Source organism: Pagrus major, chromosome 8 (genome assembly GCF_040436345.1).
Source record: "Pagrus major chromosome 8, Pma_NU_1.0".
Lineage (NCBI taxonomy): Eukaryota > Metazoa > Chordata > Actinopteri > Spariformes > Sparidae > Pagrus > Pagrus major.
Genome location: NC_133222.1, coordinates 8229763 through 8248354, shown reverse-complemented (window position 1 = coordinate 8248354; position 18592 = coordinate 8229763). Strand labels below are relative to the sequence as shown.

The following is an 18592-nucleotide window of genomic DNA, read 5'->3' as shown; positions in this document are numbered from 1 at the left end:
AACTCTGCAGTACAGATTTGACTTGTCATACTGACTTTTTCTCTGTGCATTATGAGGATTTGGCTGGGCTCACACAGTGCAAGACGACATTCACTAAATGGTCAACGACAACAATAGTTCAGTCCCAGTTCGGTGTTCAGCTGTGTTCCCTCTTAGGCTAAACCGGGTTGAGCTGTGCACTTTTGCCCATGGTGACTCCCCCCATGATCCGAGGTCCTGGTCCAGGCAAACTTTAGCAAACGGTGCTACAGCCGAGGATAGCGAGCAAAGAGCGGCAGTTGTTGGTTACTCTGGAGATATGCTGCCCCCCATATTTCAGAGCTATGTTCAAATTCTGGTCATATTTTACAAATTACATCTTTAAGAGGACCTAACAGGGCTGAGCAGTCATACAAAAATAATGGACAATGAAGTAAACTAGAGCAAAGCACACAAATGTGACTCGACTTTGACCATGTCGTCCAGCCTGGCTTGCCTTCATGCATTGGGCATGACTTCTTTGAAGATTTTATGTCCATTAAACATTTAACATCTTGTCAAAATTGAGGAACAAAATAGAAGGATAAGTCGATTAAGTACCTTGGCGAGAATGTACCAGATATGATAAGCCATGTGGGGAAAAAGGAGTAACAAACATGCACACTGCACAGAACCGGTGTTTCCTGAGGTTGCTATCAGTGTTAATGACAGTTATCTACTAATGATAGAGGACCGTTTTTCAAGATTAACTATAAACAATAACATCACCCACCACCCAGAGCGAACAGTCCAGTGTTGGCCTTTCATTCGTCTGCAGACACACATGCAAGGTTTTAAACAGCATTAAATAAAGCTCCACAACTCTAACAGCTTGTGCTCTACTCTTGCTGAGAGGCATAAGCTACCTCTAGTTTACTTAAACATACTAAAGGGACTTTTAACCTAAGTACAAAACACTTTCAATTTAATAACGATGCCTTTTTAGGACCTGCATAAGCAACAGGACTAGCTTTTTCACAATAGTTATTCATGTCACTGGGTCAGATTTCAACTTATCCAGGTTGGATAAGTTATAGAATTAAAATCATTTTTAACGGCAGAGTGCTGAGGATGAATTGAGGGGTCTCACAGCCAGAAAGAAGCTGCTCTGAAGTCTGGTGGTACGTCACGAAAACATGTTACAGTTACCGATCCTACACATGCAACCAGATCAAGATCTATAGACATGAGGTGATGGTGCTCGTACTGCTTTTGTCCACAGGGGTCGCTCGAATCAACAAAAAATGAAAGTTCCTTGTAGCAGCTTTAAGAGCTGGCAGGCTGTTCCCACCACATGTTGTTGAAAGGAAAACAGACAGTGATAAGGGAATCATATTTAGCTAAATCAAGCCAAAAATGTGGGTCCCCTTGAGATTTAAATTCCCTGGCACATTTCCAAGCGGATTGGGACGGACTTTCTGATGGTTTCAGTTTCAGTTAAAGTTTCAGTGTAATGGTGGCTGTGGTACCATCTTGCTTTATATTATATTGACAGGGATTTCCTTGAAAAACGTATCAATTGCACTGCACCATCCCAATGTATTGCAGTGGTTGTCAATCCTGTTCAATCATCTTGGGGCATTAGCTCAGCCTATGTAGGGACTTGGCTCAGGGACTACCTTTGGGGATACCAGTTCACCTCCGGGGCAATGCCAAGTTGCCCTTGAGAAAGGTACCGAACCCATGGGCACTGTACTGTGGCGATGGATCACTCTGACTTCGCCCTTTATTCTATTGAGTACAGGTTTAACAGAAATTACTGAGATCCGACCCCTTCAGTACATTCCTCGAAAAACTAATATTGTCAATATAATCTAAAAATAATTCAGATCATCCTCCACTTTTATTGATTTTTCAATGTCCTCATGGTCACCTCCCACCCGTCTACCCACCCTCATAACAGCTGGATCAATCTTGACAGTCCTACTCCTCACAGCACACAAACTCTCCCTGTCCATGATGCAATATGGAAAAACAGAAACAAAGGTAACATCTCCAATACAGAAGATCTAATACTGCCCAGGTTCATTTTATGAGTTTTGTGAATGTTATAGTTATGTGCTCATCCAGCGACATGTCGTCAGTGGACTGGTTTCACTTCTCTGTATTCTAAAATGGTTCTGGCCCAGACATTGTATTCAAGTATATGTGCACCATGTGTGACGGTTCTGATTTGAGAACGTGATTTTCATTATGAGTCAGTTTGTTGGCCTGCATGTCTGCATGGCCTGCATGGTCTGCATACATGTGTGTTGCAGGTGTAGGACTGTGTTGTTGAACTTAAGTTACAGAACAACACATCTGTTCACATGTCATGTAATTGATTAATAGTACCAATAAGTATATGGTATTCTAAAGCACAAAAAGGTCTACACAATAATGCATTTATTGTATTCCTTTAAAATAGATTTGTATAAACTATCACATGAATGTAATGTATCTCCAGTGATGTTCACTTCCAAACAAAGATCTCTGCAGAGGATCTGATTACAGTAAGTGTCAGTTTATTGGCTAAAACTTTTCCACTGCAGGGATCTGGCTGGCTGAAAAAGGAATTGCTGTAAGTCTCTTTGAAATGTTTTATTGAACATTCACAGGAATATGAAGCCTCTTGATAATATGTTGGTGGGAAAGGGCATCAGCCAGCCAAACTCTAAAATATTTGGGACCTTGCATAACACGTCACTAGTTATAGTCCTCATGAATTCACTCATGTGTTTCAACACGTTTAGTCCCTTAATCCTTTTGTTTTGTCTACAAAATAAAAAAGGACACGTGCAGCCAGTGTTGATTAACATGTTATTTTGTTAAAGTTATTATTTTCTGTGACTAGACTTTTAACAGAGCTGCGACTCACTCTGATGCACCTCCTAAAGAAAAGCTGATTCAGGTCTTTGCACTCCAGTTTTATGGTGCTAACGTCACTCGAGTGTCTGGGGATGAAAACAACACATCGTCCTGAATGGCAGCACATGCAGGATCACTAACTATGAATTCCCGTCATTCTTGTGACTCACCCAGGCAGGTCCTGCTGAGTGGAATTCCTGGTTTCCATGCTGCATCTGGACAAGAAATCTGATACTGTGTAAGGCCTATTAACATGGCTGAGCCAGTGCTGGTAGGGGAAGAGGTCAGTAACCCTTTGGTTTGTGTATTGTTCTATGTCATATGGTAACTGTTAAGATAATTTAAAAAAAACGTAAAGGGTTAATGGATACTGCACTACTGTGCGTGCAAGTATAGTTTGATAAAGGAGGCGCACACACTTCTTCTGAGGTTGTGACTCATATGCTCCCATAAGTCATGTGACACAAAACCCTCATGAATTATTAATGAAGCCTTGCAGTGTCCTTCTGTCATACACCAGGAGGTGACTTCTTATGCTGCAGGAATGCAGTCTTGATTGATCCTCCATGATCACAGGGACATTAAACTCTGGACCCACAGAGCTGCTTCTCACACTTTTGGTTTCTAATGTAGCCACAAAGTACAAATGTGTGTCTTTGCTGTTAGGAGATAATTAGTGCATGCTGACAACCGTAGGCTAAATAACCGATTCATAAATTAACGACTCTGTCTGGCAAAGAGGAAATACCGTTGACTCATCCTTTCTACGTGAACCTTTTTGCTGAACCAAGTGAAAACAGGCGTAAAGATTTTGATAAGGTCAAAATGGTGGCACCACAGATCCCACTGATGCATCTGAAATATAAATATAAAGCATGAGCCCATCACAGATTAGCACCAAGATATAATTAGCCTGAAAATGATTAACTTACTCTAAAATGACGATCTACATTATCTAATAACGTTTCCTGTGTACTGAGACGTCACATACTGGCAGATAAAACCTGATTTAAAAATAGCTGCCAAAGGCTGCTGTTATTCATCCCAGATGTCTGGAACTTATTTTCTGCGTGCACGAAACCTGCTCAGTCACTGCCAAGAGAGCTGACTACACCTCCAGAGAACAGCTCCGATCAAATTTTGAACATTATTTGGAAACTATCCATCCTATTAAATCATTAACGTCTTTCCTTCATGTTTTTCTTTCGTGAACAATACACTTTTCCTGTTAGAAGTACCCATTTACGTTTCTTCCCAGAAATATGTCCTATAGCGTGTCTTTTTCCCAACAATCTTCAGATCCTATCACACTTCTGTTTACTTTGCCTAAAGTGTGGCAATGGCTGTTTTCATAGTTTTATGAGCCCCCCCCCTACATGTGTGGAGCACGTGCATGAATTATTTTGCAGCATTTACTGTAAGTTACTTAAAGGGAGAAAAGTGAAATTACCATCATGGTCCTGTTTTTTTCCCCCCTGTGGATGCAGTTCTCCCTCTTAGACACACAATGTTGGACTCTCTGACCTCTTTCTGTTTCTGAGAAACAGAAACTTGCTCAGCACAGTCACTAAATTCGTTCTCTGTGCAGCAACAACTGACGTGTGCTTCTCTGTGTGGAAAAATACACCGATTTCAAAACACTCTTCCAAGAAGCGCAATGTATTACAGCAAATGAGACCATTTAGCAAGAATACATCGGAAATAAGTCGGGAATTGTGTGCTTGACTTGTGGCTGACACATCTATAAAGACAGGAGACCTACATGAGAAACATCTAGTGTCTATCTTGTTATATGAAATGATAATGTTATTGTTGCTCATTCGATGACCGGCCTTACAGGTGCAATATGTAAGAATTGGCCATCTGCAGAATTCATACTCAAAACAAATAGGGGGGCAGCATATGTTACTGCCAGCTGCTGCTAAATGTAGCTCCTGTTAGCTAGTGAGCTCAGTTAGCCATGCAGCTAGCAATCACAAATGGGAGCTCGGGGCAGCAGAGGAGTGTTGGTGTCTCCACCACTAACACAAGAGCTTTGGATTGGGACAGCTAGCTGGTTAGCATGCTAAATTCAGTAGATATCTCTGCAGCACAATACAAAGACATTAAACGACAGAACTTTTAATTTTTCGCATCATGTTGATGATTTTAGTAAAAAAAAATTAAAAATCTTACACATTGCACTTTTAAGCCTTAAATCAGAACTTCACTCAGGACATTCAAAGGACAGTTTGAGTGGTGTGCGTTCACACTGTGAATGCATGGTTACTGCTTTATGTGAGAAGGAGGAGCTGATAATTAGCACCCACATTAGGTCATGCAATCAAAATCTATCATCAAGAATCTCACTACAAATCTATTAAACTCAACCTGAAAAGATTAAGCAGGATCATTTTCTTGGGTTAAATGTGCAGATAATCCGACAAAACATCATCTTATGTCCATTCTGAGTGATGCAATGATGCTTTGGGAGACCTGTTACCTCAAATAGTATGTGTGTAAAGCATGTGTGTAGATGTTTGCCCTGTGAATCAGACGCTGTACGTTTGGCTGGTAGCCAACAAAAATGTATTGATTATTTCAACTTGCAACTATTTTTTTTCCCCTGATAATTGATACCCAGTGACACAATCATATCCAGCTCTTATACAAGAAATGCAGCTCATCTGTCAGGAGAAAAACATACATAGTGTGTCATACATGGCTACTTTTATTTGGAAAAGCAACAATAAATTACGTCTGGGACTATCTCTGTCATGTCACTGCTCTCATGTGTTTTCTGTTGTACTTTTACTGTCATATTTATTTTGTTTCGTTTCTTCATTTCCTGCTACTGTACAGCTGTGCTAAAACACTGTGTGATGGTACATGCTAAATAAATACTGACGTAACTGATCTTGGCACCTGGCTGCATTAGGCAATGTTTAGAACGAGCAGTGAAGGTAGGTCAGTGTCAGTACAGGATACGACATATATGGTATACTAACCGGTCAAGCTGCAAAAATGAGGGTTAGGGTTACTATCACTATCATCTGTTAACTATCAGTGTTCCGATTACACGTGGATATTGAGATGTTGTGCAATTTTGGGCGCACTATGTCAAAAAGCAGTACTTTACCCACTTTTAAAATGAGCAATAATTAACCCACCGCTGCTCCAGTGAAGTTGTTAAGCAGCTGCCGGGAGAGTTCAGGGGGGTCTAGACAGACACTTTCTCATTGTGATCAACTTGTTTGTGAGCCTCATGACTCAAACATGTCACAAGGCAGTTACCATAAATGTACTGCATATTCAACTTGTGTCCCATCCCCGGAGGTACCACCAGGGAATAAGCGATATGAGATGGAGAGAGGTAAGTGAGGGGGTGGATGGTGGGGGGACAGGGGGTCGGAGAGAGAGGTGAGTAAGAGATGAGTCAACAGTGCTCCACTATAAGATATCCTGATGGAGCCCAACAGTGGCATACAGTCAGGCACCAGTGAAGGTAAGGTCAACTCGCCTCTCCGTCTTGTTCATTTGTGCTTCAACTCTTCTATCTTTGTTGCGCTGTCTGTGTTTGTTTTCACTTTCTCCATTTATCAGTGCATCTGTCTGTTGAGCAGTTAACGGCTTTTTTGAATGTTTGAGAGCTGGACTTATTTGTTGGATTTCGTCTGAGACAATCGAGACGTTGTTATTAGAGAAATTCCAAGGGATTTTATGTGCTTCAGCTTTGGTCAATTTGTCGCAGAGATTTTGGAAAAACGCTGGGGGTTGAGAATAATCACATAAGCCAAAGTCAGTGATCTTTGTACCTGTTACACAGTCAGAAATTCACAGGTGTCTCTATCACAAATATTTGTTTCCGTAACCAAACATGCTGAGTAATTTACTGGAAGAAAGCTTGTGTTTACATATAAAATGATGCCATGCAGATATGAACTCATGCCTGCTCTCTAGGTGAGATGACACAAGTGAGAGAAGGGTAATTGCAAACAGCATTTAAAGGGAGAATAACCTGTAAAATTTCTGATCATGCTCAATTACACTCTTCTTCTAGGGTTACCAGTGTTATTCTAAATAACAAGGAAATACTACAAATATGGACTACACTCTGGCCCTCCTCCTTTCTTTGCTGCAACTTTTAAGTGTTGGTACAGCTGCTCCTGTGCCAGTGGAAGTAGTGAAGATGAAATCCAAAGTGAAATGGATGGCTGAACAGCTCGTGGTTAGGCTGAACAAGGACTTCCAGGTAATATTTCTGGTTTATGGTGACAATCTGAAGTGCTTACTAAAGTTGCTGTGTTATTGACCGGGTCATGTTCGCTCTCTTGATCCTGTGCTGCAGGCTCCACCTGGCTTTACACTCAGCCCTCAGGCTGATGATCTGGATGGACCCTCCTCCATAGTGATGGTCTTGGAGGGCTACAACAGCCTGATCTCAGACGACCTTGACGGGGTCTCGCAGGTCAAGTGCGACATCTCTTCGCTGGCTGGATACCTCGCTCAGTGGAGGCAGGGGCACTGCACCGAGCAGCGGCCAAAGCCTTCAGTGCCAGGTCCGCTGCAGGAGCTACAGAGCAAGAAGGAGTTCATCCACACTGTGAGCATCGAGGCTCTCATGAGGGTAAAGGAGTTCCTCAATCTGCTGCTGAAAAATCTGGATCATCTTGAGACTTGCTGAAAAATGGACTGTACAACCAATATTTGTAAGTTGTTGGCCTGATTTTTGTAAAGGATTTGTCAAGTCTACATCAAGTAGCACTTTTGCAATGTGTTGTGGAGAAAATGTATTCTTGAACATGCACTTATTTATATAGACATGTATTTATTTATATATTGTATTCAGGAATATGTATTTTGGAAACTTGTTACAAAACACTTGAACAGGATGTTTGCAGAAAAAGTATGCTGTGCAGAAATGTTAATGCAAACTGTCTATGCTTTAAGATAAATCACCTGCTTAAAAGTATGTATTTTTACACACCACTGTTGTATCAACACAGAACGCCGGGTGAAGAATGTTGATCTATATCTTAATTCTGTCATGAATCAACTGTGTAAAGATCAATCCAGCTAGAGGGAATTCCAGAAAATCAGATAGAAACTTGCCAAGAATAACAGGTGTGTTTGTATGGCAACAAGCACCGGAAGAGCAAAGGGCAACATTTATTTCACTGCCATGTCATCAGCTCTTCCAGTATGGCTATTTATGTCAGAAGATGATGTTTTCTATATTTTTGTACAGTTGATGCTATTTTTTATAACTGCTGGGTTCAAACTTTGAAAAAATATTTAAATAAAAAAATGTCTTTGTAATTTAAAAGTGTGTCAGTGTTGTGTAATGGCATGAAAAAGGCACGTAGACCAGGCTAAAATGCTACACTTGTACATTCAGGGGTCATGAGTGGGAAGTGTTTATCCAGAACTATCAGCTTATGATTAACTCCTGTTAAAAAAAAACAAAAAAAACAGGAGCCGTCATAATGAACTGACTCATCTGTGAATCCAACAAAGAGGGATTTATTATAATAATGTAAAGATTAACAATTACACACAAATTCAAGGGAATTTAATATTGTTTCATTAAAAAGCCACGTACATGAAAAATACAACTATCCTTACATCAGTCAGTTTTTTTTAATAGTAAAAAACAAACATGAGCATGGATTACAGAAACGCAGAGACAGGATGAATGAAGTAAAGAGGGCATCATATCATGTACAAACACATTTATGACAACCACTGAACTTACTCTAAACCTCTCAATGACAACATTTTCTCTCACACACATACACAACCATACACACAGCTTTAACTATTAAACCACTTGTTTCTCTTCGTGTTGGTGTTGGTGTTACTCGTCAGTTTCTTCTTGTACTGCTCCACCAGGCTGTCAAAACGGTCCTGATCCCTGTTCTTGAAAGGCTTCTTTGCCATTTTAACATTCTAAAAGACAAACAAAATAAAAAACAGTCATGACGTGTAAGAAAATGGTGCCCAACTAACAGGCTCTTGATTCAAAAACAGAGTTGTGTGTTTGGTTTAGTTAAAAATACTTGTAGTACAAATTCTGTTGAAGGTTAAGAAGTTGTTCTTGTGTATTGAATCTGTACTGTACATCTACTACCACTAGACAACTTCTTTGCTGAACTTTCCTTCTGCTCCGGTCACCAACACCGGTCTGCTCTGAAAGCACCACTGGAGCTATCTCTCCTTCTCTTGCTCGACCACTGACACACTACACGCTGCCATTTCTTAAAGGAGCCACGCTCCTCCGTAACCCCTATTGGAGGATGACGTATGACAGATTCTACTGTAGTCATATGTCATTATTCCATATTAGCAACAGCATAAATTTAGTGAGTTTGAGCACAAAATGTAGTTATTTGGCAAAAGAATATTTGGCAAACAGTGTGGCTCATCAACATTGGCAGGAAAGGACCCAGAAAAATATAAAATATCATAAAAATACCTAAGCACACTGGAGGGGGGCTTTGAAGAGATTTTTTAAAAATCTGATAACAATATACAGTATAAGCCCATGCTGATTTATTTAACATTCAGGGACATAGTTTTGATTTTAAGGATCTGTTTTTTTGTCTGATTGAGATATGCATTAAGTTGGACATTTTACAGTAGAAAAAAAATAATAAACTTGGTAGTGCTCTCTGGTTGACAAGCTATGTGATGGAGACACTGTCTCTTATATTGTCTCATATTCGGGGGTCCTAGTATGATACGTTTACATACTTTAATAAAAAATAAATAAACATAAAAAAATTCTCATACAGTGCATTGCTGCAGCACCCTTTTGACACTGTGTCTTGAACGCTCCGTTTTAGCTATGGAGTGAGACATCTCATCTCTGTTCAATCTTTGGTAAAAGTTGCAAATGCACATTACTTAATGGGCAGGATGTAGGCAATCAGAGGCAGAGTAGGGCGGGTCATGCCGAGCAAGGTAGTGTGATCTAAAATAACGCTGCTACAGCTGGTAACCATGGCTGCAGTACAGCCGTGTATATATATATATACAGTGGCAAGAAAAAGTATGTGAACCTTTTGGAATTTCATGGTTTTCTGAATAAATTTGTCATAAAATGTGATCTGATCTTCATCTAAGTCAAGGGTATTGACAAATATAATGTGTCTAAAATAATAACACAACATTTTTTTGACCTTTCATGTCTTTATCGAGAACAACCAAAAAAACCTCATAGTGCTTGTGGAAAAAGTATGTGAACCCTTGAGTTAATGACCTCAAAAAAGCTAATTGGAGTGAGGTTTTAGCACACCTGGAGTCTCGTTAAGATAATAAGGTTGGAGGTGTGGACTACAGCTACTTTGACTGATAAAAACCCCTCAAACTTTGGGAGTTTGCTCTTTACAAGAAGAATACGCTTATGTGAGCCATGCCTTGCCAAAAAGAGCTTTCAGAGGATCTACGATCAAGAATTGTTGATTTACATAAAGCTGGCAAGGGTTACAAAGTTATTTTCAAAGACTTTAGAAATTCACCAGTCTATAGTTAGGCAAACAATCTACAAATGGAGACACTTTGGGACTGTTGCTACTCTACCAAGAAGTGGGCGCCCAGTCAAAATGACACCAAGAGCACAACGAAGACTTATCAATGAGGTAAATAAACAACCCCGAATGACAGCCAAAGATTTGAAGTCTTCATTGGAACTGGCTAACATCTCTGTTCATGAGTCTACAATATGTAAAACATTGAACAAGCAGGGTATCCACGGCAGGATACCACGAAGGAAGCCACTGCTTACTAAAAAGAACATTGCTGCACGCCTGAAGTTTGCAAAAGAGTACATTGACACTCCACAGCGGTATTGGCAAAAAGTTTTGTGGACTGATGAAACTAAGATTGAACTATTTGGAAAAAACACACAGCACTACATCTGGCGTAGAAAGGGCACGGCATATCATCATGAAAACATCATCCCAAACGTAAAGTATGGTGGAGGAAACATCATGATTTGGGCCTGCTTTGCTGCATCAGGGCCTGGCCAGCTTGGAATCATTGAGGGGAAGATGAATTCCCAAGTATATCAGACAATTCTTCAGGATAATGTGAGAATGTCTGTACATCAGCTGAAACTGTGTAGAAGGTGGGTGATGCAACAGGACAATGACCAAAAACACTGGAGCAAGTCCACAACAGAATGGCTTCAGAAAAACAAAATCGGCCTTTTGGAGTGGCCAAGTCAGAGCCCAGACCTCAACCCAATAGAGATGCTATGGATTGACTTGAAGAGGGCCATACACATGAGACGTCCAAAGAATATGACAGAGCTAAAGCAGTTCTGCCAGGAAGAATGGGCTAAAATTCCCCCTGATGTGCAGGTCTGATCCACAGCTACAGGAAGCGCTTGGTTGAGGTTATTGCTGCCAAGGGGGGGTCAACCAGTTATTAATTCTAAGGGTTCACTTACTTTTTCCACTGCCATTTTGAATGTTGAATGAGTGTGTTCGATAAAGACATGAAAGATCAGATTTTTTTTTGTGTTATTCTTTTAGACACATTATGTGTGTCAATACCCTTGACTTAGATGAAGATCAGATCACATTTTATGACAAATTTATTCAGAAAACAATGAAATTCCAAAAGGTTCACATACTTTTTCTTGCCACTGTATATATATATATATATATATATATATATATATATATATATATATATATATATATATATATATATATATATATATATATATATATATATAGTGATGCACATAAGTTACGGAAGTAAAGGCTCGACTCAAAACCAGGTATTTCAGGTAGTGTTTTCTGTGGGAGAGAGTAACTCCCTTTGGCGTGGACTTTGGGCTTTTTCTTTTTCACTTTGCAGACCTTTTATATGCACAAAAATGCTACATAACACAATAAAAGAAAGGGAAAACCCCAAGAAGCATAATATAACCTCTTTAAGTGAGAATCATCTATACAGAAGCTTTTTTTGGTGTTGAAATGAGTCTTGAGATTTTTAGTAGTTTCTAATATCGGTAAAATCAGTGCAGCTACTCCTCAGCGCACAGTGTTTTGTGAAACTGACCCAAGCTTGTAAATAAGAACACAGAGGATATTTTAACCTGGTTTCTGGGCTGTGTGGGCTTTTCCATCTGTCGTCTTTGACGCTCTTTCCTGTTGAATCCAGGCTTTGCTTGTTTAGGTGGCGGAGCCTTTTGCTTTCCTTTGTCACGCATTCTGCAAAAGACAAAAAGTTCAAGTGTATTCAAGTTTTAAAAAGGGCTGGTCATAGTTGACAGATCTAAACATGTTACATGATTCACCCAATTTGGGAAAGACTACTTTAAAATTCTAGTAACTGGAGTGAAATGGACCTGGAGTTTGGTTTTGTATGTTTATGTAATAAAGAAGCAAATTTTCTAAAGCATTTTTGCAACTCCTTGTCATACTTTCAAGTTTTATCTGCTTAAGCATTAAGTGATTCACAGTAATTTGTAAACAAGAGATCAGTTAACATAATAAAAACTGTACCTGATCTTGGGTCCCCTATGGGAGGGAAAAGCTAGAACCTTCCTCCGTTTCTTTCCGTGCTCCAACTCTATGTGCTCGACCTCAGGGTTGGTCATGAAGCCAGAATAGCGTTTGTCTTTCTTCTGTTGTTGAGGAGGATCTGATAAAACACAGAAACGGAAAAGAGAATATTGTCTTAAAAAAACTGAAATGGATCTAAATGGTAACATAAACATAATGTGGTGCTGTGACAGTGTATCATGTTTTTCATCTTTTTTAAAAAAATGGAATCAGAACAGCACAAGCATGGGGAACAGCATGTATCAGGGCAGGTGTTTTCCCATCACCTATCAAAAGTTGTCCAGGGGAAACGCAACCATTTCAAGCCCATCTGCATTAGATCCTCGTGTCAAACCGCCTAATTTGTTCTCTTAACAGAACAAAGATGAAAAGAACGTAATTACAGAAATAGTATTTTCAAACCTCTCTCCTTTCCTGCCTGCCATGATGAGGACGGTGCTTCATTTCCACCTTTCCGTGGTCCTTTTCCATCTCTAGCCGCCTGGGACTGAGGTATCGCCCCTTCTTTATAACGCTGATTTTTGGCAAACTCCTGCAAAAATATGCACACATTACTTTCCATTTATGAAAAAAGCCTTTCCCAATTTGAATGGGAAAGGTGTAACCATCACACAAATTGATACAAACCAACCTTGTTTTTTTGTTGTCGTTCTTCTTTCATTTTTAGTTTCTTTAAATCCTCCAGGGAGAACTCAACAATAGGTCTCTGCAGGGTGACATAAAATACATGGTTATGCTTCACTGACTCAAAACTGCTAGTGGACCACGAAAAGAAATATGTTAACATTTGTTTAAGAATAAAGTGTGCCAAACCAAATTCAGCACTTATATACTCTGTTGCAAAAATGTACCTTGTGCGGGCCAAAGATGGTGGGGTTGTTGTTAAGGTGACGGAGTGTGCAGAGAGCATGTTCATGCTCCTGGAACTGGACAAAGCCGTAACCTAACGATGTTCCCATCACCTGACCCTTCACTGGCTTCTTGTCATACATCACCCGACACTGAAAGGAGAAACAGGAGTCACACACAAACAGCATTAATAAATACAACAACAGCACCCCCTGCTGGGCCGACAGGCACTATGTTTTTAATTCTGTGACAAGCTAATATTCCACTGTGCAAGTGGAATATTAGCTTGTCACAGAATTAAAAACATATTAAACTATTTCCAAGAATGTTTTTTTCAAGGCCTCAAATGAATGATAATGTTAAAATGATAATGCTATATTCAATGAAATGTCGACCACTATGCCATTTTGTTTCTCACCTCTGTGATGCGGACTCCTTTCTTGTCTTTTACTGCTTCGAGGCACAGTGCTCTGAGTTTTTTAATGTCCACTGACTTGGGCAGGTTATGGATACACAGACGAGTCTTCGACACATATATGTTTATGTCCCGAAGCTTGGCCCTCTTTAGTTCTTCAAACTAAGGGAAATGTGTGACAACAAAAGTACATGTCAACATAGTAGTAATTTAAGACATGATTTGTGTAGATAAAGTAAAAATTCATTATGGTGAATTAAAAAGAAACTCACTCTGGTTCTTTTGATCATGTCTGCTTCAGGCACGCCCTCTGCAGACTTGGTTCCAGCACGGACCACTAAGTGTTGCAGTCGGAAGAGAATAGCATAAGGTATCAGACCAGACTGAGATGTGTCAATATTTCTGTTTCAATATTCTAATAGGAACTTCACAAGACAGGCATGGCCTTCTGAAGTAGTTGTTAACACACAGTGATGTATTTAAAAAGGTCCAGTGTGTAGTCCACACTAGACCTTTTATCTTTCTTATTGTCTCTCAATATACAGTCACGGTCAAAAGTTCAGTTCCAATGTTTTCTACAGCTCACATTTTTCTGTGATGGAATGAGTGGACATCCATTAAGTTTGCTTCAAATCTGAATTTATTAAGGGTCTTCTGAAAATGTGACCAAATCTGCTGGCTCAAAAATATACATACAATAATTCTAATATTTGGTTCATGTCTCTTGGTCATTTTCACCTCAATTAGGTGCTTTTGATAGCCATCCACAAGCTTCTGGTAGTCGTCTGGCAGAAATTTTAACCACTCCTCTTGACAGAATCTGTGAAGTTCAACCAAATTTGTTGGCTTCCTAGCACGGACTTGTGTCTTCAGCACGGTCCACATGTTCTCGATGGGAGAAAGTCAGGACTTCGGGAAGGCTATTCCAAAACCTAACCTCAATTCTAGCCTGATTTAGCCATTCATTTACCACTTTTGACGTGTGTTTGGGATCATTGCCCTGTTGGAACACCTATCTTCTGGCTGATGATTTTAGGTTTTCCTGAGGAAGTTGGAGATAATCCTCCATCTTCATTATTCCATTTACTTTCTTTAGACCACCAGATGTGCTTCTGTGCTATGCATTTTATACTTGCAATTGATCTTGGGACCTGTAACTGCTTTGAAATGGCTCCAAGTGACTTTCCTGATTTGTTCAAATCAATAATGCGCTCTTTCAGATCAATACTGAGCTCTTTAGACTTTCGCATTACAGTGTTTTGTGGCTGAGTCTAGTGGGCGTATCAAACAAGTCCTATTAAAATGGGCCCAGAAAAGTCACCAGCTGTTATCAATCATAATCACTCAGAAGAAGTTAAGAGGCCACGCTACAAAGAAAATTTGATTCACACAACTTTCTATAATCACCCAAATTGATTGTTCAGGTTACTGTATGTATATTTTTGAGCCAGCAGATTTGGTCACATTTTCAGAAGACCCATAAGTGTTCCACTCATTCCATCACAGAAGAAATGAGAGCTGTAGCAATAATTTGAACTGAAGACTGCCATGATGTACATTTTCTTTACAAGTGTATGTAAACTTTTGACCGCGACTGTAATTGTATCCATATCCCATATTGAGATATCTTGGCTCACAGTTTCCATGTGTGATTTAAGTCAAATCTGTATGGATCACCTGTACAGCTGAAGTGGTAAAAACTGTGATAAGGAGAGCATAAAATGGGTTTACTCACATCCCTCTCTGGCTAGGTACAAGTTCCTGGTGCCTGTTTCTACTTTCGTCTTGTCCACTTTCAGCTTGGCAGCATCTTCTCTGGTCACTGCTGCCACAACAAACAGCTTCCTGCCATCTACACGGATGCCACCACTCTGCATCAAATAAACAAATGTTAGAAGAAGGCAGTAACATCAGCTCATTGAACAAAACAAGCAGATACAGGAAATATTTGTCGTTAATTATTCAAAATTGAATGCATGTGAGATTGCGTATTACCTCTGACTCAACCTCTGCTGCAGCCATGCATTTCTCTGCCGCTTCTTTAGTCTTAAACTGAGCGAATGCACAACCTGAAAATAAACACAAATTGAGTCAATCAGCGGGTTTTATCAAAAAAGCAGAAAGAGGAATGTTTCACTAAGAGCACCACAGACCTTTTGAATGTTCTGTGTCTGGGTTGACAACAATCTTTACGTAGTTAAGCTCCCCGTACTGTAGAAGAACTTCCTCAAGACCTTCCTCCTCCGTGTCGAAGGACAGGTTCCTAAATCAGACAGGATTAAGATGGGAAAAAAGTTATGATACAGTTATAAATGAGGATGAATGCAGAAAGAATCTGAGGATGGAGAAATGGGGCTCAGTAATTTAAATGATGGCAAGTTTAAGATTAAGTAGTGAAAATAATAGCAGACCTGATGAAAAGTGTTCTGCCATCTTTCACATCTGAAGGGAGGAGTCTCCTTGAGGCTTTCTTTTGAGCTACAGATGAAAGAAGCAGATCATCAGTGTCAAAACAACATTTTTAAGAGGAGAATATTTCCATTACGTGTCAAAATATCAAAAACAAACCTGCTTTTTTCGCTTTATCCTCTTCATCGTCCTCGTCCTCGTCGTCCTCCTCCTCCTCATCCTCATCCATACTCTCATCTTGATCATCATTTGAATCAAGGCTACTTTTATCATCTTCTTCCTCCTGGGACACATCATCATCATCATCACCATCATCATCCTCCTCCTCCTCCTCCTCCTCCTCCTCCTCTTCTTCACTTTCTTGTTCCTCGCTCTCATCTTCGTCATCTGATTGGGATTCCTCTACCTGTTGTACAGCTTTTTTAGAGGTGACTCTGTAGAAAGATTTGACACAAAATAAACCAGTGACGTTAATCTAGTTTTATACTGTCTTATGTTGACAGAGATATACACATTTGAGGATCATACTTTTTCTTCTCAGGTGCTGCCTGTGGCTTCCCTTCATCCTGCTCTTCTTCATCACTTTCTGTGTCTGGATGTTCTGCAGTTGCCTCCGCAGTATTCTTATTTCCTATTCGGCAAACAAAACAGTGCGTATTTTCAATGACTATCAGGAAACAGAAAAGAGTTTTCTTTTCACTGTTAATGTTAAAATTACCTGCACTTGCGGGTTGCTGTGTGGCAAGATACCGGTCCTTAGGCACAGCCCAGTCCACCGCTACCTGCCGACCTGCGAGTCAACAATAACGTAAGAAAGAAAATAATTTACCAAACAATGACGACAATAGACAGTGTGACTTAAATATCAGCAAGGTTTAGCATCTCCTTCACGGACCTTTGATCTCCTTCAGGTTCAATGCTTTAAGTGCCCTCCCTGCTTGATACACAGTTTTAAAGAGGACAAAGGCAAATCCTCGCATCTTCCCATCTGCACAAAGAACGAAAAAGACATAAGAAACAATCAACCTCCTCAAAGGTTACACAACATTTTGTGGTTTATTTCTTCACACAGTAAGAGTTAAAGACATTTTTTTTTTACCAGGTTTGAGGGGTATTTTGACCTCAAGAACTTCTCCAAACGCTGCACAAACTTGCTTCAGATCATCTTCGGAGCACTGTAACACAGGACATTTTATGTGCTATAGCAAAAGCATCACTTCAACAGTGAATCTGTAGCTGAAATTTAGAGAATGGATCAAAGAGTCCTTTTTACCAGTCATGTATCATGCTGTACCTGAAAACTGAGGTTCCTTATGATGAGTTTCGCTTTGAGGAGGTTTTTCTTGACGCCTGGGGATTTCGGAAATTGCGGAACTGCAAGACATGAGTAGGGGTTATCAAGCTGACATAGCTTATGAGCTGGCCCAGTTTCTGGTTTTAGGACATGGCTTTGTACATACGTGGTTTCTTATTGTCTTTTAATTTCCTCTTAGCCACTGACAGAGAAACCCTCTTCCCGTCGTATTCTTTGATTTCTTTCAGAGCTCGCTGTGCATCCTCCGCCATGGAATAGGTGACATAACCAAACCCCCGGCATGTTTCCGTGCCTGGTTAACAAAAAGAAACGGGGCATTTAAGTTAACATTTATTTTGCACTGCGAAAAGTGGGCCGAAAGAAATGACAGCGACAAACTCACCTTTCTCTTTGACCACGAAGCATTGCTTTACCGGACCAATTTCAGAGAATAACTCCTCCAACTGTTTATTTGTAGCTGTAGCTGGTAGAGACGTAACAAATAGGGTGTTCGCTGCCATGGCTGTCTGCTGGCTAGCTAACGCTAACGTTAGCTCGCTAGTGTTAGCCTCTCAGGCTCGGTAATAACTCACAAACGGATGTCTAATTTGTTAACAACCCAGCACTGAAAGTTACCATCAAACTATTCGGTATCACACGAATCCGTGAGATGTAAACGCGCTTTAGAAGTGTTTAACGTGAACACCACTAGCTTCCACATTGAGTCGCATGTTTACATGTGTGGGCAGCCATCTTGGAAACTTACCGGAAACGGTCTCGAGCCTACACTTTTCTCATTCGCGTGCAGGAAGTCGCAGTGCCGCCCCCTGCCGGCCCGGAGGGAGGCCCACATTTATCATCCATCACTCTCCCACTTGTTTGTTTATTCAAAAAGAACAAGTACAGCTTAAATAACAAATCATATTAATAGCAGAAAATACACTAGTCACATGTGAAAATGTAGAATATCATAAAATAAAACAGAAAACTAATAGAATAAGATTAAAATAGGACTTCCATTTATTTATCCTTTATTTGTGCCGGAAGACCTCATGATATATGATTACTTCTTTAAGACTCTTTGATTGTTTTTCACACAAAAAAGTGTGCCCTATCTGTGATGCACTGAACTTAACGTTGTGTGTGTGTGTATTGTGAGTACTTTCAAAGTGGAAACACACAATGCTTTACATTTTAGCAGAA

General features: G+C 40.0%; 2 protein-coding genes across 2 annotated transcripts; one reads left to right on the top strand and one right to left on the bottom strand.

Annotated features, from left to right (window-relative positions):
- The first annotated feature begins 5883 nt into the window (after window positions 1-5883).
- lepa (leptin a) lies at window positions 5884-8170 on the top strand. The gene is made up of 3 exons (XM_073471229.1): window positions 5884-6217; window positions 6905-7096; window positions 7193-8170. Exons 2-3 carry the CDS (start codon window positions 6947-6949, stop codon window positions 7526-7528), a joined length of 486 nt encoding a protein of 161 aa, XP_073327330.1. The 5' UTR covers window positions 5884-6217; window positions 6905-6946; the 3' UTR covers window positions 7529-8170.
- Window positions 8171-8328: 158 nt separating this feature from the next.
- rbm28 (RNA binding motif protein 28) lies at window positions 8329-18127 on the bottom strand. The gene is made up of 20 exons (XM_073472481.1): window positions 17793-18127; window positions 17556-17702; window positions 17390-17469; window positions 17195-17270; window positions 16991-17083; window positions 16814-16885; window positions 16624-16726; window positions 16255-16529; window positions 16098-16164; window positions 15840-15949; window positions 15682-15755; window positions 15422-15557; window positions 13959-14023; window positions 13690-13848; window positions 13274-13423; window positions 13054-13128; window positions 12825-12954; window positions 12363-12501; window positions 11954-12068; window positions 8329-8793 (listed from the first exon to the last, which is right to left on the bottom strand). The coding sequence occupies exons 1-20, from the start codon at window positions 17908-17910 to the stop codon at window positions 8659-8661; spliced, it is 2319 nt and encodes a 772-aa protein (XP_073328582.1). The 5' UTR covers window positions 17911-18127; the 3' UTR covers window positions 8329-8658.
- Window positions 18128-18592: the final 465 nt, after the last annotated feature.

Coding starts and splice junctions, on each gene's coding strand:
- lepa (XM_073471229.1), top strand. CDS start 6,947: ATGGACTACACTCTGGCCCTCCTCCTTTCTTTGCTGCAACTTTTAAGT. Junction 7,097..7,192: donor GGCTGAACAAGGACTTCCAG/GTAATATTTCTG, acceptor CCTGTGCTGCAG/GCTCCACCTGGCTTTACACT.
- rbm28 (XM_073472481.1), bottom strand. CDS start 17,910: ATGGCAGCGAACACCCTATTTGTTACGTCTCTACCAGCTACAGCTACA. Junction 15,950..16,097: donor GGCAGAACACTTTTCATCAG/GTCTGCTATTAT, acceptor TGTCTGATTTAG/GAACCTGTCCTTCGACACGG. Junction 13,424..13,689: donor AAGGAGTCCGCATCACAGAG/GTGAGAAACAAA, acceptor TTCTCCTTTCAG/TGTCGGGTGATGTATGACAA.